The sequence below is a fragment of the Haliaeetus albicilla genome, chromosome 4 (genome assembly GCF_947461875.1).
Source record: "Haliaeetus albicilla chromosome 4, bHalAlb1.1, whole genome shotgun sequence".
In the NCBI taxonomy this organism is placed as follows: domain Eukaryota; kingdom Metazoa; phylum Chordata; class Aves; order Accipitriformes; family Accipitridae; genus Haliaeetus; species Haliaeetus albicilla.
The window spans coordinates 28,293,669-28,316,447 of NC_091486.1; the positions used below are offsets into that span (position 1 = coordinate 28,293,669).

Sequence of the window (22,779 nt, forward strand, 5' to 3'; positions counted from 1 at the left end):
TTTTTCTGCTTGCTCACTCACACACATGGGAACTGTTGAGGTCTGGGTCTGTGTGTTTTATTGCTGGCACATCACAGATTACTTTTTGATGTTCTTTGGCCCACTGATGGCTCAGGGACCACCCAAGAGAGTGGATGCCTTGGGACACACCAGGGCTGCTACCCTCAGCGAGGCTGGGCCGCTGCTCTTGTGCTGGGTCTGCTTAGAAGCAGGGCTAGCCTCCTGCCACAGGTGGTCTGGTGTGATTTATAGACATGAGAATCAGCAGACAAATTTATTGCTGCCAGGTTGACAGACTGAAGCCATTCTTGTAGGTGGGAATGAAGAAACACAAGGAAAGGTATGTAAAACATATTTTCTGTTTGCATACAAATACCAGTCATGGTCTAGCTCTTAGTTCATACATAGTAATCACCCCGATCACTGTATGCCACAATTCTTGTCATATTGTGTTGATGTTACATAGCACCCAGGAACCCACGCCAGGGATTAGGTCTATGCTGCATTAAACCTCCTTCAAACATTTAACAGAAGTCAGCTGTTGCACTGGGGAACTCCCAGGTGGGGTGTAGCAATCAAACACAGGAACAGATACAAAGTGTTAGGGAGGAATGCGACCGTCTTTGTCCCAGCACGCTGGCGACTGAAATGTTCTCGGGTTGTTTCTCAAATTCCTTAACCAAGAATTTTGAGGAGAATTTGGAAGTGGCTGTGGAGACTGATAGTTGTATCTCTCCAGCATTCAGTACAATGTGGGAGAAAGCATGAAAATGCTCATTTAAAAGCCTAGCAAATGGAGCACTGAAGCTGTACCTGTTCCTGTTTTGAGATGAGAGCGGGTGGTGCGCATAGTGTGCAAAGAAACTTAATTTTCCTTGAAAGCATAAATAGACATCATTAGTCTAAAATATCTTGGAGGGAATCAATGGAGGAAACTCAGGAGTGAAAGTGAGTTGCTCAGTGGTGGCGTAGGAAGCGATTGTGGAAATTATTCAGGTGATTGTAACTGCAGAATGCTGAATGCAGGAGCAAAGGTACGTTTATAAAGCTTAGAGAAGGAGATGTGGTAGTAGTGAAGACCCTAGGATAAGGAGAGTTTCCATGACTCTCTTTACTGGGTAAATGGTAAAGACCATATTGGACACATTAAGCAAGAAAAATTTGCAAGACTTAGATGAAAATTGGATATGGTGGTCTAGTGAAGCATGGAAATCAGAAATGTGTAAGCCTGAACATCAGGAAAAAATGGTGGTGTTGTCCATAGTGGATGAACAAAGCATTTTGGAAAGGACTGCAGATCAAGAGCTTGATTTTGACCACTTTGAGATAATGTCTTAGACTGCTGCAAGCTTCCACCAAAGATGCACTCTAGAGTTTTAATTTGGACAGAAGGAACAAACTCTTTCCAACAGAATCCTTATAAAGGTGCTTATTATTTCTGCATTTGAGAAGTACACTGTTGAAGATCAGGAGTACTGTAAGAGTAGAAGACAACTTGCAGCCTCTGCCACCCATCCTCAGAGGCTGGAGCAATGGGAAAAGGACCATCAGAAGGCGGCAATGGGAAAAGTGTTACAAACAGTGGAAGAAGAACCAGGGCAAAGAAGTCTCAGAAGCAAAGACATCAACAAGTTGGAAAAGATGAAGACAGAGATCACTAGGCAGTTTTGCCAGAAAGCTTTCAGGCTGAGTCCAAGGGCAACTTGATCAAAGGAAGTGGAGGATGTACTGTGAGGGGGAGGGGGAAAGGTAAGGTGGAATCAGTGAGCGTCATTTTTGGTGAGCTGAATGGTAGAGGGAGAAGAGCTGGGCAGCAGTTGGAAAGGCAAGTAGGGTTAAGGATGGGGTTAATGTTTTTTAAGGGGTTACTAACCAAAGCTTAAGCACTGAACTCTGACTTGTATGCAAGGAGAGCTTGTCTAAACCAGCCAATTAAGTAAAAATGGATTAAAGGTTTCAGGAACTGATTGTACAGATGAGGGAGATAGCTAGCAGGTCATTTATGCAAAGAGGAAACAAGAGAAAGCTCAAAATAGGCATTTGGGAAACTATAGCATTTTCCTGACAGGTTTACTGTCCTGCTCTTGCACGGAATATATATCCTTCTGTATTTCAGCTGTTTAAAACAAAAAAATTATGTAGTAGAGATGATTTTTTTTCTGGCCAAACAAATAAATTTTTGATCAGGAAGGTCAAAGTACCTAGGATGTTTGTTTCCAGTGTGTGTGCAGGAGGTAAGCTTTGAGTTTTTCGATGACCAGTAATGACAGCTGTGTTTCTGATACCTTCACCAAATGGGGCAGAGGGAAGACGAGACGTACTTCTTACATTTAAATAAATTTGGCAGTGTCGTGGGCATGCACCTGACAATGAACGTTTAAAGATCACTAAACCTGCTTTTTCTAAACTTCAGTGAAGAAGAAAATGCTGAAAATGGAGGGTGGTTAAGCTGTATTCTGTTGAACTGACGAAAGTCACAGCGAGGAAAAGCTTTTAATAACTACCCAGCTCCTGTGGCAGGAGGTTTCTGCCAGGCAGCTGCTCTTGAGGGCTCTGACAGTCCTCGGCTTCTGCTGGAGGTGGCAACAGCAGGAAGCCTTTCGTGCTTTTCAGAGCCGGGAGCTTCCTGGAGCACGGGACGGTGGGCTGTGCCTGGCTGAGCTGTACCACAGTGCCTGTCGCAGGGAGAGCCTGGGTGCTCTCCCGCTAGCACTGACCAGCAGAAGGGAGTACATTTCCTCACATGGAGCACCCGACGCTTCTGGAAACATCTGGCAAAACATCTTGTGGAGTGTTGAGAGTTTCTGTTACTTCCATTGTGCAGATGCCTAGCTGAGCAAGAAAGCAATTTCTTTTGTAACAGGAGTGCACAGGGTTTGTTTTTATTAGCACAGTATATGGATTTAAAACCTCTTACATCTGCAGGCAGTGAGCATATTCTTTTAACTACAATGATAGTCAGCAGTCCTCAGGCACCATGCACCAGCAGAGTGTGACTGAGACAAAAGATCCGCCCCTGAAACCCCGGCAGAAAGATGCACCATTTCAGCAGCAGGCAGTAGGTGCGCTAGGACTTGCTCTGCAGGCCAGCCCACTCCTATGCCTCCCTCTCAGGAAATGAAATTTTTTCTTAGACATTTCTATGCACTGGGCCACAAGTGGGATGTGATTTCTATGCGTCGTTTTGTCTGTAGGTATATCTGTCACATGCAAGAGGTGTTCCATGTTCCTTGATTTTAGAAATACAGTAGCACTTGGTCTGCTGTAACCCCTGAATCCCATGGTTTTCTTCCCTTGTATTTGGGAACAAATACAAACATATATAGCTCACATAGATAGATAGATAGATAGATGACATATATGCATATATAGATCACAGTTATCCACGTAACCTAATTATGAGTTCGTTTGTTTCCCCAAATCAGTACTGAAATGCTGACTTAGTCTGGCCCCGTGGTTTTAAGGAGTGAAAAGAAACCTTGTTCCTGAGATCAGTCTGACTGGTGCAATTAGATGCTTCATCTCTGTTCCAAAGAAAGGAGGCATTTGAAGCTTCCACCTGGGTCAAAATGTAGCCCTCAGTCATGGAGTTAATGTTAATATACTTTTATAAATTATAAGATGGATCTACTGAGTTTTGATTTCATAAAATCTTATAGTCATTCAGGTTGCAAGGAACCTTGGGAAAGCACATAGTCCCACCTGATGCACAAAGCAGAATCAGCACCAAATTTAACCAGATTGCTCAAGGCTTTGTCTAGTCCAGTACTGAAAACCTCCTAGGAGAGAGACTTCACAGACTCTCTGGGAAACCATGCCAGTGCTTAAATATACTCAGTGAAATAATTTCTTCCTTATATCCAGTCAGAATATACTCTCTTCCAGTTCATAACCAGACATCTTCATCTTCTGGCTAACCTCCCCATAGGTACAGGCAGGCTGCTGTTAGATGCCCCAAAGTTGCCCTTTCTCCTGGCTGAGCAAGCTCGGGTCCCTCAGCCTCTCTTCACAGGTCATGCACTTCAGTCCCCTGACCACCTTGGGGGCCTCCACTGGATTTGAACAAGTCTATCAACATCTTCTTGTACAGGGCAGGGACAAACAGAGTATTACAGGCACAGCCTAATGCATGGAGAGTAATGGAGGACCTCTCCTGGTTTCCACAACCCTTCAAAGATGACAGAGAATGGCCTCACACTGACACCAGCTGGTGCTTCTGCACCCTCCCATGCAGCCCACCAGCCCCACGGACTTCTGTGGGTCAAGATTCCTCAAGCAATCACTGACTCAACCTTTCCTCTCCTCCTTGGACCTTGTCTGTGGGCACAAAGGCTTGGTAGACCTTCTCAGTCCAGACCAAGGCAAAGAAGGTATTGGGCACCTCAATCTTTTCTATGTCAAGATTGCTCACCCCACTCAGCTGCAGGCCCATATTTTCCTTGTTTTTCTTTTACTGTGAAGGCGGGGGAAAGGAACTCTTCCTGTAGCCCCTGACACCCTTTGCTAGTTTCAACTCAAGCTGAGCTTGAGCTTTCCTAACACCATCCCTGTATTGTGGGCCTGTATTTTTTTCTACATTCCTCATTTTTACCTTGTCTTGACTTTCATCCACTGTACGCGTCTTCTTCTTGGCATTGGAGCTCAGTCATGGGGTCCCTGCTTGGCCAGGATGGTCTTCTGATACAGCTACTTGTTTTCCTGTATCAGTATGGGCCACTCCTGTGCTTGGAGGAGGCTGCCCCTGAAGACCTGCCAGCTCTTCTGGGCTCTGTCACCTTCACAACTGTCTCCCACTGCATCCAAGTTAGCCAAAGACCTGTGGTGGATGCTCGTTTTCATTACAGTAGTTTTGGCGTTTTTTTTCTGTTGTTGTTTTAATTCAAAAATTCATTTCAGTTGGGAAAAAAAATAATGAGGAAGGAGTCTCCAAGAAGTCAAAACATATTTGACTGATAAATTCAAAACAAAATGTTCCATAAAAAAGAAAAAATCCTTTTTCTGTTTAGTGGCATGAATACATGATTTTTGTTTTGATATTCTCATTTTTGCTGAGGGATCCAGAACATATTTCATTTAGGATTGGCATAAAGTAGACATTTTTATTTGGCCATTATCCTCTTTGGCCAGGCTGCTTTGCTTGATAATTTCAAAGTGATCTGAGTTCTGAAACTCTGAAAATCAGGCTGCTTTGTCTGTAGCTCAGCTTTGCCTTTCACTGCCTTCTGAAAACTTGGAAATGTGTTTTTGGTAGAGAGAGGATCAGCTCCAAATCATAAAACTAAATAACCCTTCAAACTTTAGGGAATTCAAATTGCCAACCAGACTTCAACCCTGAGTTTGGTAAATGTCAACACTGTTCCTTGGGCAGTGAAGCGAGGTGAAGGAATAAGTGTTAAGTAAGACGGGGAGCTGCCTTAATTACTTGAGATGGGGAGCTGCCTTAATTACTTGAATCAATTTATTTTTTTTTCCAGGAGATATTTAATGCAGGAACACTTGGTTATTTCATATCTTGTGACACTGCTTAGCCTTCTAATCTGGTGCTTTGGTCAGATGGAGAGAAGCAAAAAGACAGCTGTTGATTAAACAGCATAGATGTTATTATGTGACTGAAAAAATGCCAGAAAGTTGTCCCATTTGCACTCATAATTTATAAGTAATCTAGAAATATGTTTTAAGGCAGTGACTTCATCTAAAAAGAATTACCAGTTCAAAGTGTATTAGTGTACGGCTGCTGAATATGGGTTGGCATTAAGGGTTTCTTCATCAGCATTAATTGGATTAAATTACCTGCAGTGAAATATGAGCCCTTTGAGGAAAAACAATTCTTGTCCTGGCTTTAGAAGCACAAAAGGAAGGGGGAGGGGGGGAAAGGGAAAAAGAAACCAAGAGGCAGTGTTCAGACAGGCTTTGTTTTAAGGCAGAATAACACGCTGTGGGTGTGAAACCGTTGCCAGGGGGTGGTGGGAAGTGGCTGGAAGGGGGTTTTGCTGTCAGACCTCCCAGGTGAAGAGCACAGCCCCAGCCAGGGTGTGACATTAGGGAGCAGCAGTCGGGTGGGACGCGGTGGGGACTGGGGACCCGTGGGGTCAGCGGGACGGTTTGGACCCCATGAGCCATGTACGCACGCACGGGGAGAGCAAGGCAGGGCAACCCGGCCAGGAGGGCAGGGCAGTGAGAGAAACGAAAGGGTGTCAGGACAGTGCAGGCACAGTGCACACAAATTCAGAGTTACCTGCTGCCTGGAATAAGGGACATTGATGAGACAGGGTGACCCTGTGGATCAACATTTGCAGTCCTTCCCATTTGCAACTGGTATTATGAAGCTTGTGTAGTTTACATGAAACCAGTAACTTGATGTTTCTAACTTGGATCTGCTATAGGTACAAACAATGTCTTCTAAAATATCCCCATATATCCCTCCAAATATCCTGGCTTTGTTTTGGTTTTTTTTCTGTGAGTAAAATCCTAGAGTCTATATTTGTTGCTCACCCTTACTACCGTGCTTCATCAGTGAAGAGAAACAAACCCCAAACAACAGCGTTCTGGTGCCTCCTGCTTACTGTTTGAGAAAGTTGAGGGCATGAACTGTGTCGGTGGTGGATGAAGATTGAAAAGATGAGAAGGAAATATCCTTTCTAATAACTTAACATTACCATAGTAGCAGTTGTAAAAACGGTTGGGGTGGCCTGAGTAACAACTTTTCACTCGGTCTCTAGCAGAATGTAAGCTTTCAGCAAACAATTTAGATATCGCTAAACAAAGATACTGGGTATGAATAGATCCAACTTAGGAAAAAAATATCTCTGTGGATAGAGCTCCACCTTGATACCTGCTTATCCTTTGCTTTGTATTGACAAAGGGCAAGGCACACATCTTGAATAACCCCACTGGAGTGACACTCGAGAGCCACTGTAATGGCCTCTTCTCTTGAATTGTTTTAACTGAGCAGGAGCTGTGGATGAATGTGCCAGAGTGCTCCTGGACGATATGCTCAGCTCCAAGGTCTTCTGACCACCCTTGGCAGCCACAGTGGGTTACTGCAATGTTACGTGGCTAGATAAGCATTTAATCTAAGAGTATGATTGCTATGATTTAACTAAGTATTTTTATTACCCCAGATTTTTTTTTGTGCTGTAAATTCCGATGCTTTGGGCATGAAATGTGTCTTTTCAGGAAAGCCACCAGCCTTTTCTGTCACGCATGTCCATGTGTTACTGACAGGACTTTCATGACCTGTGTGTCGATTCACGCTAACTTATTTTGTTGCGTACCTGAGCATCTTATTTCATAATGCCACATGTAGGGTCAGTTAATTCTGACAACTTTATGCTGTCAGAACATCTTGAGGCTTATTAACAATGACATCGAGTGTTGTGCGCTTATTGGTTAATGCAGGAAACCCTGTGAGTCTTTACTTCCAGATGGCACTCTGGTATTAAATGACTGGCAGAGGTGAAGGCAGGCTGTAGAACAGAGGTTATGAAAAATCATTAAATAAGATTGATAGCTGCCTGCTATGTGAAAATCAATGGGTAACACTCATTGATATAATTTCTCTCCAGTTGGTGCAATTTTAACGTTGAATATTGCAATTAAACCACATAGCCAAAAGTCTTCATGCCTACCAAAAATACTGTTCCATGAAGCGTCATCACACTAACTGTATATCACATGCCTTCTTTTCTGTCCATAACTTTCCCTTTTTCATCTTTGAAAAACTCCCTAAAAAATGATGCATTCTGGCTCCTAGCAATTCCTGTCTGAAGTACTGAATAGTAGCTATTAGATGGGTACTCTGAATGTGCAAGAAATGGCTCTCTAAGTCCAGAGGTAAACAACAGGAGACCAATTTGCCATACAAACACAACATCATTTTGAAATGAATGTCCATTAACCTATAGTTAGGTGAAATCTTATTTAAAGTGTTTGTCTTACTAAAGGGTGTTGCTAAAGAGGCCAGCTTGGCTGTAGCTGAGCACCCTAAGTGTTCCTTCATGTATCACAGTTACTTAATTGGAAATGGTTTGATTATTGCAGGGCACACCTACAAGTACTGTGGCTTGAGAGCATTAATTTATTTGCTTGTTTACATCTGAACAACAGTTTCCCAGGGAACCAAGTGCTGTCGTTTGGGTGGAAAAAAAAGAGAGAGGAGCCCAAAGCCCAGCACACAGCAGTGATGGGCTCCTGTTGGCAGTGGAGCTGGCTGCGCTCCTGTTGTATGACCTGTTGTAAGATCCTGTTTTCAGCTCTTTGTAACTGTTGAACTGGAATAACTTATGTTGAAAGTTTTTTCAAATGATGTATTTGGAAAAAAACTATCCCATGTTTTGGAGTGGTATGGACATAAACAGTGAAGTGTAGGAACCTGCAGGTTAAGTGATGCTGGGGCCATGACTCTTGGACCTACATCATCAATTCCTCTTACTCACAATTTGATGTAATATGGATCTTGCCCTGTATGCCTTAAGGGTGCACACCTTTTTGAAAATTGTGCCTCTACAAGTGCTATGACAGTGGGGTGTTTGATTATCCAGCTGTGGTTATCTAAAGTGTCTGGGATGCAATTTCTCCTCAACAGAGGAACTGATGCATAAGGCAAGCTTTTTCTCCTGACAATTAGAAATGGTGAGTAGTACTATGTATGATCTGTAATCAAACCAAAAATGTTTCCATGTTATGGCAGTAATGACACCAGAAAACCTAATTCAGGCTTACATTTTGTTGAAATCATGCATTTTTTACTAAGAATTATGTTCCCACTACATCTGTTTTTGTCAAAAACTAGGGAACCCAGAAGCTAACCTTGTGCATTTTTTGCTGGTTTAGATTTTTTTGAAAATAACAACCCTTCATCTCTGGTATCTCCTCTCTATCATCTTTTCAGCTTGATTTTGCCTCCTTTTTTGAGTTCTTCTATCACACCAAGGTGGAGCTGAGAAGATGGCATTAGGCCCATTCATTGAGGCCTGCTTGCTTGTATTGAACATGGGACAGGGAAAATAACTTCGCAATTTGATTAACTTTTGTAGATCTTACTTCACTTGCTGGCTGAAAACAGCCAGCAGTAGGAACTTCACAACTTTCCTCAAACCTAAACTTCCAAATATCCTGTGACAGGTGTTTACCCTCTTCATCCAGCCCCACATGGTATTTGAAGGTCAACAGCATACATTCTCCATGTCAGAAAAGATCCAATCTTGTCATGGCTTTGGTGCCAGCAGTTCCCCCTCTGTTGGGTGCAACGTTCTCTTTGCACCAGGACAGCTCTGCAGGTCACGTGCAGACTACGGGGAGGCATACTGGAGAACACCTCTGGTGCACACGGGAAGCTGATCGTGGGGCCACGGGGTCTGCATGAGTGATGACCTTCAGCAGACCAGTCTCAGAAAGAGGCTCAAGTTGAAATTCTGGTAGAATAATTTCCTTGTCTACTGCCTGAGTCTTGAAAACTTTTAACTCGCTTGAGATGGGCAATACTAAGCTGATCAAGGATTACCAAGGAAAAGAGAAGTAAATACTGCTCTGTTCTACAAGGTGCCTCTCAGCAGTTTTTTCAACAAAACATGATAAATTTCTTAAGACCCTATATTGAAGGAAGAGAATATTTCTGTTGGAAATACACCATAGTATTGTTTGAACTAAGAGGTTTGTGAAAAAGGGAGTCGGTATGGGCATTAAAAAACTTGCCATTAGTTTGGGGTTTTGTTTGTTTCTTCCTTCAGGAAAAAAATGTCTGACGTGAGCTAACACAACTTTAACTGTGATTTCTCTGTTTTCAGGGATTAAGCATCTGAAGAGTCAGAGTGATTCAGCGTTTCCAGAGGAAGAAGAAGGAGTTAGTGAAAGGGAAGAGGAGTGGGGCCATTAAACGGCGTGGACACGCCTCGAGCCCCATCATGGAGGGTAACTGAACTGCACAGCCGTGCGTGCATCAGACCATTTGCCACTGCTTGTGTCCCCGCACCGCAGCGCTCGGCGTGCTGGCGGCTCCGGGGCTCCCTGGGGAGCGCCCTTGATGGGTTTTACAGCCACCTGCAAACGTGTTCTGTGATCCTTATACCGAAGATAAAACAGTTATTTTAAAGTCATTTTTCTTTCATTTTCTATGACTTAGAAATGTAATTTGCAAATGTGTTAGTGACCTGATGTCAGTACTGCCAGAGCTTAACTACCATGTGTGAGCTGTACTCTAAGGCCTGTTGTAAATAAAACCAATTTAAAGCTACAAAATATATAATATGTTCATTTAGACAAGATTGTATACTGTACAGTGGGTTTGTCTAGCGTGCAGAGGAATGTTCGTATGATCCTTTCAGTTAAGGGCAGCTTTTACCAGTTTCGTTAGAGTTGCTTGCAGTAATGTAGATAGAAACAAGGTAAGCAGGGGTGACTCTTAGTCTAGAGAAGGATGCAAAGACGCTCTTCCCCATGTTCCCTGGATGTGCAACACTTAAAGTACTTGTCTTGCTTTTGGTCTGAGGCTACCTATTCACATCAGCCAAAACAATTTCTCTTTATGCAAGATCATTGTTATCTGGAGGCATTAGAAAAAGTTTCAGTTTGGGAGTCAGGGAAAATACAGGAGTGCACAAGACCCGTGAGCAGGGTCCCGCACACCAGCTGAGCCACAGGAAATGCTGATATTCACCTTCATCACCTGCAGTAAGTACAGGGTACAGCCTTCTCTGAGAAAGAGGGCCACACTACTCTGTTTGTCACAGTTTCAACCAGTAAATGGTAGCATATCAAGCTGCAGTGATTTAGCATGTGTCTGAGCCCTAGGGTTTTTGGTTGAAGTTTGGCATGGTTCATACCAACATTTTTATTTGTTAGACCATGCAAACTCTATGGCATAAAATGAAATAAGGTAGAGAAGGAAAACCATGTTTCTTCAAAGTTGCAATTGACAGATCCTTTCCTTTTTTATCAATGGCCAATTTTTAAACCAAGTCACTGTCATTTTGTATTAACTGTTTGCCTTTGATACAAAGTTTTACCCATGGTTTAACTTTCCACTGCTTTAAGTCTCTTTTAAAGGGCTGAGCTAGCAAAAAAAAAAAAAAAAAGAGAGAGAGAGATGAAGTGTGTGAAAACACAGAGCCTTTTGTCTATGCCTTGCATGGTGATTTCACTTTCAAACTGAGGTCTTCCACAAAGACCTGCTGAGAACAGGATCTGTCAACAAGTGTTTCTGTATATTTGGGAGCCAACTTTTTGCACTCCCTGTGTATCTCTCTATCTGTCCTCTTCATTGCCATTTTCTGTAGAAACACTGCAAACAGGATCTGTGACTCCAGCTCAGCATGGGTATGCAAGAAGGACTGAAAGAAAGACTCTTCAGTTGTACAGAAGCAGCTATGGGACTTACAGGACTGAGGGCTTTTTATGCCACAAACAACAAAAAGAAGGAAGTGACCCTTAAGAAACCATTTGAATGGACCAGTTAAGTCTGGAACGGTAGCAAGAAGAGCTGGGCTCTGGTCCCAGCTTTGCCGCAGGTTTGCTTTTGCACAGCACTAGGCTTTTCACAGTCACTCGTTGCCACAGTACTCCCAGTTGTAAAACAGCCATTGGTGTTTAACCTTCACCATTTATCTGTGTTGCTAGCTAATAAAGCTCTTTTGATATTGATGGCTTTTTGCTGGTTATCAGTACTCACAGGCTTCAGATGAGGACTCTCTAGGACTTATGGGCAAATGAAAAAATGTGCGTGATTTATAATAGTTGATACCAAGACAACGTATTGAACACTTTGGAATCTCAACATTTCAAAGGCAACACAAAACACATGATAAGAACTTGGAGAATCCATCACTGCACACCCTGTTTCAGGATGACTGCTGGACTTGAGGATGATTACACTTTATAAATAATAGGGAAAAAAAAAAAAAAAGATTTATTTTGAACTGGATCTTCGTGTTTCCGGGATCGTTACTGCAGCAACGAGCGGACAATTGTGTTTTACAGCCATGATCTGGATGAAGCATCAAGGTCTGATAAGAGCCTCAGATAGCCATGCTGCTATTTAGATGCATCTCTAAATCCAGGTCTTATCATGTCCCCATCCCTAAATATTCCAGCTGTGTTTTATCATTTTAAAAGCCTGTATCTTTCTCTCTCTTGACCTAAGGTTATGCAAACAGCATGTCTGACTACAGGAATAGACTCGTCCTTTCTGGCAAAGGGACAGGACTTGTTGCAGATTTTACTATGGATCCACCCTGACATCATTTGCTGGTGGGACCTCATCTGAAGGATAAAGTCAGGATGCACATTTTTTTATACATCAGCCATTTTTTAGCTTAAAAAGATAAACAAAGCCCGTGTGTCTGATCTTCCATTTGTGAGGCATACAGTAAGTGGAGCTATAAGGAAAGCATCAGGAAAACAACAGAGCCCAGAAAAAAAGTGCTTGTCATGAAGCAGAGCAGAAACACTGCAGTGGTTTGTCAGTGAACCCCATGACAGAAATATCTGGGTGTGGGGAAATCAGAAAGTAAGGTCAGGAAAAGCAGTCTGCTTACTAAACTAGGTCTTTTCTGGGTTTTGGCGCAGCTTCTGACATTTAAAAACAGCAGCCTTAGATAGAGAGCCTCTCATATGCTTTGGCGTGTAATTGAAAGCTCTGGTCGTCTCACAGCATGGTGAGCTCCACATAGGTACACTTGAATGATGTAGACCTCTTTGTGCGAGTCAGTGGTCAATCATTGTTGCCCGAGGTGTTTATGTCACTAAAAGCATGGTTTAAAACCAAAAAAAATCCATTAATATCTTCTTTTGTTTTAGTGTAAACAAATCAATGGGGATAGAGAAAGTAGACAAAAAGTTAGTGAACACCAAGTGCCTCAAAGAAAATGGCAATATGAAAACACCTTGAAGGAAAATGGCAATATGTTCACTGTTTGAGCTGTCTCCTCTCACAATACCTGCTCCTGCTGGGCAGTCTTACAGGTTTGGTGGGAGCAGGATTTTTAGAGATGGGTCATATTAGTCCATTTTCCACAAACGGGCTGATGGAAAAAGAAAGAAGAAAAAAACTACTCAGGCAAGTAATGAACATAGTTCTTTCTTAATAAGCAACTCTGATTTGTGTCTTTTTCTCCTTCCCCTCTCCATGTTCTTAAATCTACTGCCATTCCATGCTGTGGTATGTTTGCTGTTGCTCTTGCTTTCAAGGTATTGCAGGAAACGTTATTTGCAGAATTGAAAGGAAGCTGTCTCCTCGGACTGATCTCAGTCTTTTCCCAGTATCCCTTAACTCATTAATGTACAGTGGTTTAAAGGCGTTTTGTTATTGCATTTTACAGCCTTATTTCTTTTTCTTATGCTATATTTATTATTCCATGACAGGTTCTTCTCTTCAGAGAAATTTATTGAGACATTCTGCTAATAAGTTATTTGGAAAAATTCCATGGTTTGACTTCTAGGATGGTATATGCTGTTTATTCTCCCAGGTGCAAAACCAGATAATACTTAAATAGATTCAAAGTAAGAGCCAAGGTTTAAAAGTCCTTTCTAAAGCAAAATTTCCACTGAAGTCAGAGGAATTTTGCCTGAGAATGGCCACAGGTTTTGGCCAACAGCACACTTCCCTTTGGGAAAATATATTGTGTACTGTACAGGAAAACGTCTCTTATCCTGCTATCAATTTAATTACGGAATTTCTTGCTTTTTTTTTTTGGTTTTTTTTTGAGATTGCCATAAATGCTGTTGAAGTCTTCAAAGACTACCCCACTGTCTTTGCATACTGTCATTATTTCTCCTCAAAAATGTAAACTGAAAAATCTCCATTAGCTCTTGCACCGATGGTGTTATTGAACCAAAACTATCACATCCAACACTATTGTGTCGACTCCAAGACGGGCTGCAGGCAGAGGTCCTGCTGCCTCTGCTTGGGCCAGGGACTCCCACGGTGTCCAGGGTCCCGGCCAGTCAGTAGGGAAGGAACTTCCACTCCATCTCCACTTCCTCTAACAGACTATAATACTGAGGGTCAGGTTGGTGGCAGCATTTGCTCTTTAAAAAAAATGCATTTTTTTTTTTATTCCACGAGGCAAACTGTTGGGTGACTGTCCAAGCTCTCTCCAGAGCTGGTTTGGGTAGGCTGCAGTGCTGCGGGTGGTTGGGGAGGGACCTAAGCAGGGCTCCTGCGGGCTGTGCGGCTGCTTTTGTATGAGCCCAGCAGCTGGCACCGTACAATGAAATGCCCTAGCTTAGTGCAGCGTTCCTCCCCTCATTTTCTTTCTCTTGCAGATTGAGATACAGCGGTTTTTATGAGGGACCTTATTCCTGAAGTACATAGGGCATCATCTGTCCCCTAACCCTGGGGGTACGATGTAAGGGCATATTTAAAACATGCTGTCCCTAAAGCTCCCCTTTCTTCCTCTCCTATGGCATCCACATTGGTGCCCAGGCCCACAGCTGTTCTCTTTTTCTTTTTTCTTTTTTCTTCTTTTCTTCTTTTTTTCTTTTTTTTTTCTTTTTCCTTAGCAGCTCAGTGCAATGGTGAGCTGCAGTAAGAGTTTCAGTTGTTCTTTGATTCCTGACATATGCAATTACATTTGACCTTTTCATGCAGAGCATTTTACTTGGCAACAAAGTAGATGCTAAATGCCTCCTATGTTTTGCTGTATTCTCTCCTTTACCCTCCAGTGAGGACAGCAGCACATCAGGCAAATCTCAAGCAAGCTATTTGTGCACCTTTACTAAACCTCAGGCTGCTTGGTAAGATGCTACTCGTCTCCAGCTACAGCAAATTTGGCTGATGGAGTTTATACAAGTTCAATGTCTATATTTCTGCTACAGGGTTTTTGAGTTTTTTTTTAATTTATTTTGTTTTGTTTATTAAAGAAGGTGGGCTTTTTAGGGCAGAAAAAGTATTTTGTACTACTGCTAGGCCAAACATACTTGATTTCAATTTTGTAATGATTCATTTGCTTAGTATATACTGACCCTTAGTGGTAAGCTGAGATTTGAATTGCATTGCCAAGTTTTCTAAATTTTGCTTTTCTCTTTCGCCCAACTGTTCAGAAAATGGCAGGAATATTTGCTGTGCATCAGGATAGCTCTATCTATGTAAATAGCCCACATTGTCTTCAACAGACATAATAGGCATGTTAAAATAATGATGACAGGTGTTATTAGCTCTTCTGAAGGGAGGGCTGTAGGAAGCAGGAGTGTCGAAAGGTTATTCCAAAATGAAAAACAAAAACGTTGGCATTGAGAAGCAATACTCTCCACATAATGAGAAACAAATAAGAACTCAGTATCTGGCACTAACGAACACCTCAAGCTAACTGTGGAATGAGTATTAATTAGGTTTCCAAAATAGCATCTTTCTGAAAAGCAGCTGAGGTGTAATATTGCTCCTTATTAATCAAAGCAATGGGACAATGTGAACTCTGCAAAAAATAAATGGTTTGCAGATGGCTGTGTGCATCTTTAATAACGACAGAAGAACACAAGTTACAGCTTTAAATGCCAGAGAGCCTTTCTGCATCCTCTCCTTTTCAGAGAGTGATATTTGCAGTTTTCAAGGCAGTGAGGAAAGTGTGTTGGTTTCTTATTACATTTTCCCTGCAGCATAAATTCTGTTGATGTGCTTCCCTAATCATGCTAATTATACTGCCATATGTTGCTCTCATCTTTCTTTTTCTCTCCTAATGGGACATAGATTCTCTCTTTTGAATATGTCATTTGTTTATTACATTTATCAAGGGTTTTAACATTATATGGGACTTTTAATTGCTTTTTTAAACACTCAGCAGATTGAATATTAAAAACAGACATGAAGGTCAATTATAAATAATATTTAAATTGCTCCTGCCATTTTCATTCTCTAATTTACTGGAAATATCAACTCTGTAGCCCTGCTCCTGTACCTACTATTTACTTGAGAACACACACATGTCCCCCAGAACTACTCTGGCTGCAGCCGCAGTTCTGCCCTACCCCAAAACCACCTTGTGACTAACAGAATAGGGGTCCTTCACGGACAGGAATGCTAAAATAAAGATGCATCATGCATCATATTACAATGCTTGACACAAATATGCTGCCCTTCATTCCAGTTGTGAATGACTGGAGTACCCCAAACAATAAAGGTGAATGTTCATTTCTGACTGGTAAGAAAAATACAGTTCTCTCTCGAAGGAGAGAGATCTCAAAGAAAAGGACGCATAATTTCCATAAAAGAATTTAAGATGGCTTAAAGTTGAGTAGTGCTTTGTACAGAGACATTAGACCCACAGAGTAGCCTCCACTGCAGAAAACATGAGTAAACCAGCTGAATACAGAGAAAGCAAGAGACAACCAATTACTATCCAGTTATCAAATTAATTCCTCGTATAATGACACCGGGCCTCTTAGTTTTCATGGAATTGCGTCATAGGTGAATTTGACCCTTTGGCTCATTGAATTTGGATGAAGATAATCACATCAGGCTTTATACAAATAAATAGCAAATACTTTAATGTTATTGGATGACACAAGTCCCAAAATCTTACTCTAATGAAAGTCCTTCTTGCAGGTTCAGGAATGTTGCTTGTAAGTGCATCAGATTAGACCCTATGTGATGATGAGATTGCTTTAGAACTACAATCCACACAAAAGGGGAAAACCCACCTATTCTGCTTAACCGTGTTGCAGCTCAAGGCCCAGATTGTACGCAACGTTTTGATTTTGACCACCTTTCTTATGTATAATTTTATATTACTTCAGGTTTGTAATAATGATCTATACAGGATGTTACAAATGCATGAAACTCATCAGCTTCAAAGTTCATATATTATGTAATTTGTCAGAAGAACATATTTAGTTAAGATACTATCTATCCAAGCTCAGCTAATGGGAAGTTCTCCAACAGTTCTCCACAAAAGGGCTGTAGGCAAAGGACTTGCCTAAGCACAGGAGAAGTATTTTGCAGCAAAGTTCAGCCCAAAACAGTTAAAATCCCGGTTTTTATAAGAGATTTTTCACAGTTATAACTTTGTGGTTATGACTTGCTTCTTTGTTCCCAGGGGACTACTTAGACATTCACAGTTTGATAAAAATTCTGAATGTTTGCCTGGGACATGGAAAAGGGGTATCTGGAGACCCATTAAATAATTAAATGACCAGGAAAGTAAAATTATCCCAGGGAAGTGGCCTAAATATTTGCATAGTGTGTTTGACAGAGGACACTTTTTTTTCCTCACAGTATTAAACGCCATTTCCACTTATTTTTCCATACTGGTTTTCAAGGATGTGATTTTTCAAAGAATGATTTAAAAGTGGATGCACTCCCCCTCCCTCAGACAAACCATTGCCTGCTAAACTACTGTAAATCTAAATCTCTTTAAGTTGCTGTTGAAGAATGTTAGTTGTACTTACATTTTCCTCTTTCTCATGTAATAACTGTATAGTCTGTTAAAAATACACATTTCAGACACCACTGGGGATCTTGATTTATTTGTTAATTTTAAGTTATTTTGGTCACAGTAGTGGCTTCTTTGACTTCTGGAATCTATACAACAGAAGAAGGTCCTTTGCGTATGTAGCTGGGGTAGCATCTGGGAAGAAGGAACTGCAAAGAATATCATATAAAATAGTTGTCTTGATTTATTTCCATCATGTACCTTGTTAGGATATGATACATGTCTAGGTTAATGGGATTCTTTCCATTCATTTCCAAACTGAGTAGGAAGGGGCACTGTTTACTCCCTGCTCCATTGAACTTGGATGATTAACTTTACCCCATGCCATGGAGGTGCCTCTGAAAGTCAGACCCTTCCTGAAGAATTGTTGCTAACATGAACAGTCCCAGTGATTCCATCAATAACAACCCACGGTAAGAATTTTTAGGGGTAAAAAAATGTTCTACTGGTTATGGTTTTCTTCATGTGAGGGTTATTTTAGCAGTAAAGGCTAAGAAGGCAAGACTCGTGTAAAGAAATTGTTTTCAAGAGTGCTATGAGGATGCGAGTGAGCTTGTATGGCAAACTGGCAGTTACAGGAAAAGTGTGGAGTCACAAGCGGGTGGAAAGGTTGGAAACAACCATTTATGCTCTGTCACTTGTCAAAGACAACCATACACAAATGAGCAAACACACTTCAGGCAAGCAAATTTGTAACTAACACTCAGGAGCTTCACGATCCTTGCCCTCAAATCAAATTTATTTGGGAATATCATCATAGGAAATACGGACAAATACAGCAGAATAAAAACACACAGTTGTAGATTGTCTTGTTGAAAATTAAATAAAAAAATACTGGCTAGATCATAACCCATAACAATATTACAGAACATATGCCAGATATCTCAAGATAAAAATACAAAATAAAACTCTTGAGGGCTAATCTATAGCTACAGCTCCTCAGTGTGCTCGATGCAGGGGTACATGCCCATAATGCTGTGGGAGAGATGCATATACAAACACCATTTCTTATGGCCCCATGCAGTGTTTTGGTAGCGCAGCCTTACAGGTTTCAGGGGTAAACTGCTGTTCAGGGAGAGGCCCTCTCAAGAAGCCTTTCTGCCACCCCAACGCAAATGTCACCCAAGGTCAAAGCCTTAACTAACACATGTTGGCTGTATCAGTCTTCTCCACCAAAGGAAATTTCTCCTCATCCAAAAAACACACTAAGCTTTGGGTCATGTCCAGCTAAGATCTTGCTAAGAATAAAGGAAGAAAGAAAGAGAATCAGCTGGCGTTAAAGAAAAACTAAGGACTCTTCTTGTATTTCAGTTACGTCTACCACAATGATTAAAACTGAATACAAATGAGCAAATAAGATTATTTATACACAAATCACATTTCTATATTAATGAATGAGTTCTGCAGGCAATGAGTGCCTCCTGTCACATCAGGAGCAACTTCTAGTTTCTGCGTGGGAGATCTTGGTGCCAGCTCTCATAACAGGACACTGAGACCCCCACAGGATGCTTTGAGAACTCTGCAGAATCTGTTATAATTTCTGCTTGTATTTCCAGGAGAAAACTCTTGCAGAGTATATAAATCACAATGGGATAGAGACACAGAAAAAAAAAGTCAAGTTCAACTATGGTAAAAGTCTGAAATTGAAAATACAGTAAAAACATTAAATTCTGATTGCTCCAGACTTTCAGTCTCAGTGAATCATAAATTACAATGTTGAAGAACACTCTGTAACAAACAAATACCTGACTGGCCTAGTTTTTAAAGATATCAGTCATCTTTTGTTCTTTTCAAATTTGGTGGGAATTGCAAATGCTCAGCATATCTGAAATAAGGTCCCAAGTTCTCAGATCTTAAACAAGATTTTCCACTGCCACAGCATATGGCAATTTACAGTTTTAAAAAAAGTCTGATATGACCATTATGTTTCTTCTCTTGTCGTAATGACAATAAGAAGCCATAAGATGGTTTACATTTTATTATGAAAGAAAAGAAAAAAAGAGTCCAACATTCCCAAAAAAGGATGCAAAAGTGCACGGAGTGGTCCAGGCTACTAATGATTTGCTCAAACACTAGCAGAGAATATATAAATTCTTAACTCTTAGCAAAAAATATCGATTGCGTTGTAACATATATGATACAATTTCATTTGTTAACATTTCAGTCGTTAACTGCACTGTACAGAAATTTGTCCATGCTAAATACAAGCCCTGGACCGGATACACAGAACAATTTAAACGCACTTTTTACATCCTATATGCACAAACATTTCTTAAGTTAAAACTATGCACACCACTTATGCATAGCATTTATATGGCTTACATATTCAATGACAGGAATTCCACCTTTTGGCATGCCCTTATCCCAGGGCTCGGAGCTTGCACTGTTGCCAGCTCAATTTCGATTGCTCCGCTGTCAGAAAAGGGACAGTCAACAGGTATGGACGTGTAAGAGTCCCTCAGTCTGGGGTGCCTGTTTCGCGATTCCTTCTTCAATCAGGACAAAGTGTGCCCTTGCTGAGGTTGAGCCTGATGCCTGCTGAGCTCTGGTTAGATCCCTGACGCAGCAGATGAATAGCACATCAGTCTCAATCGTCCGTTGGCCTCTGTGTAGGGAGGGAGTGCCACCGCCCCTGCGAGTCCTCTTCGGAGCGGACCATGGCTGATTATAAAGACTTTTTGGTCAGTGAGGTAATAACCACAGGGTCCGAAAAGGAGAACTGGGAGTGCAGCGATGTGAGCCACCCGAGCGCCTACGACACGAAGGGGAGCGTGGAAGTTTCCTGGCGGGTTCCAGCAGAGGGAAATGAGGTTGGCTGCAGCTGCATGGGTCGCCCGGGCAAGCCAGGAGGGGTCACGTGCAGCTCAAGGGAAGCGGAGATGAAAATGGAGTGTCTTTCTGGGCACAGTTCCGGCTGAAGGGCTCATTCTCAGGCTTCTTGCCGGGGTAACTGCCTGTGTGCTCCGTTTTCGCTGCCCCTCAAAGAAAGATGGTCTGGTGCTTTCTGTTAATGAAACAAACGCTAGCAAGGATTTTGCGGGATCCACAGTGTCACCTTTGCATTTGAGACAAACCGTGATATAAGGCCTCAGTGTCACCTTCCAGGTCTGTCTGAGAGGCAACACAATATTTTGCTGAAGTGAAGCAATTTTCATGTATTCCTGTCGCTGTCTCTTCCACCCTACAAAACAATAAACACCAGCTTCATGGTAGGGCTGACACCATTGCTGATGTCTTCCAAAATACTATAGGACTGAGAATGTTTTAGTCTTTAATACTGGATGCTATTTAATTAATTTTAAAGAGATATTTTGAATACTGATTTGTTAAACACCAGTTCTCTCCATATGGCAGCCACCACAGTGGGGAAGAATCATCATCCACGCAGGCTGGTCAGTGTAACTCTACAACTTCCCTGTACAGTCTACATATTTTTATTTCCAGATATTTTAAGGAAGCTAACAAGTAGGACTTTTATGTTGCATGCAGCATGGTTGCATGAACAAGTATCTATAACAACATTTCATTTTGACTTTCCATTTCCATTGGATGCCAGTAGCAGTGACACGTAACAGCAATCCTGGGCAGATGATAAGTATCGTGTTTTCACATGTCTCATGGTTAACTGGAAATGTCTGGTGTCAGTGGTACAATAAAGCGAGGTCCAACTTTGGCTGAAAAAATTATTTTGGCTAGTTTAAGAAAGCAGAATAGAAGAGGAAATAGCAACAACAAATACAACTGAAATCTTGTTAGTTGTGAAGTGCCTTGAGTTACCAGCTCAGGGTTTTATGTTTTACACTTTTGTCCAATCACTCGTCACAGAAACAGGATGATCCAAGAACAATGTTGACAGATAACAGCCTCTGAGGTCATGGGGTAAGAACAGCTAGAGTTCTTTTCTCCTGCAACAGAGGTCAAATGAAAATTCATAAACAACAGATTTTGAATACTACTACTTCCAGTATTTAATATACATGAATTGAGGATGTTTTATTGCATGATCATTTAGTCTGACATTAAGGATTCACAGATGTAAAAGTATTGTTTTTCCCTTCTTTATATTGAATGGCTTTTAAAGGGACAGAGAAGGTGGGGTGTACCGTGTTCCCATTTCAAAATTTTCTAGTAAAACCACAACTGGAATAGAACGAACAGGATAATAATAGCACTAAGCAAGTCTTTATGGTATCAAATTCTCCCCATTATAAGAAAGAAATGACAAAATTACCTGTCCTGCCCAAAATGTCAGAAGCTTTTAAGAAATAGCAAATCTAGTTCTGTATCAGTGCTTCTTTCTGCTCAGTGGATTTTACATTATCTTCTGACTTCTTACAGTGTTTAGGCTCACCTGGAAGATAAACAAATGTGATGGGTAACCTGAGTGAGGAAGTTAACCAAGTTAAGAGAATCTGCACAGCCCTAGACAGACAGGAACTTTTTCCTCCTGATTTTTTTAAGGTTAAAATGAGGTTTCAGTCACTGCTTTCTTTAATTGCTTTCTCACCAGAGTAAGCATAACATTGAATTAACTAATCATTATGGTTTACCCATAAGGCAAAGGATAGAATGAAAACAATAGATCACAGCACAAAACAAAAATATGAAGACATTTACATGAGTAAGTGTTAATACAGTGGGTTTGGATTTGGTTTATTTTATCTTCCAACTTACTGAAAGTCAAAATTCACCCTCTGCAGAGAAGTGCTGTTTAAATCCTCTTTAATGTAGGCTTTTAAATTGGGGGTAAGCTTCTCTCAGATAATGAAAGATGCCAGTGTCAAGTTCTAAAAATTCAATTAATTCAATCAGATAGGAGCAATGACACCAAGTGACACAAGTGGCTTTCAAACTGAGTGATACAACATGAATTTCAAACCGACAGTCATAATATTAAGCTGTTGCTTAAACTATTCTTTCAGTAACTTTGAATGAGTACAGCTGTGGAAATTATATACTGAGATAGTAGGCACGGGGAGAATGTAGCAAACTTAAACTTCTCAGTTTTAACCAGTTGATTGAATGATCCCACCAGTGATTAATAATGCTGAACTGAAAATGTGAAAAAGGAAAAGCACAGAAGTCTCAAAAGTGGAGAAGATGAGCTGAGAGAAGCAAAAAAGTTATTAAAATAAAAATACAGGTGGGGGAACATTTTTGAAAGCCCGAAAATGAAGGTACGAGCAGCTGAAAGGGAAAGCGGATGATATGTGATCTGAAAGGAAAATTGAAAGATGGTGAGTTGGAGTTGAAGAAGAGGCTCACAGTTTAGAAAACAGAAAGGGAAGAGAGGAAAGGGAGCTCACAGGAATGAGAATGAGGAAAGAAGAAAATTAATAGGTATGAATTCACCATGGCT

At 41.3% G+C, this 22,779-nt stretch overlaps 2 protein-coding genes across 3 annotated transcripts in view; one reads left to right on the forward strand and one right to left on the reverse strand.

The window, feature by feature from the left end:
- PPP1R1C (protein phosphatase 1 regulatory inhibitor subunit 1C) overlaps positions 1-11,637 on the forward strand; it is a 57,272-nt gene extending 45,635 nt beyond the window's left edge. Inside the window, 1 exon segment of the mRNA XM_009916408.2 lies at positions 9,786-11,637. Within this exon segment, the coding sequence (XP_009914710.2) occupies positions 9,786-9,874 (89 nt within the window). The 3' untranslated portion in view covers positions 9,875-11,637.
- Positions 11,638-18,138: 6,501 nt separating this feature from the next.
- The window catches only part of PDE1A (phosphodiesterase 1A), a 231,004-nt gene continuing 226,363 nt past the window's right edge, over positions 18,139-22,779 (reverse strand). For both annotated transcript variants that reach the window (XM_009916410.2, XM_069781602.1), the window contains 2 exons: positions 21,652-21,771; positions 18,139-21,325 (listed from right to left, as the gene is read on the reverse strand). In XM_009916410.2, coding sequence (XP_009914712.2) covers positions 21,695-21,771 — 77 coding nt within the window. In that variant the 3' untranslated portion in view covers positions 18,139-21,325; positions 21,652-21,694. The remainder of the gene's footprint in view (positions 21,326-21,651; positions 21,772-22,779) is intronic.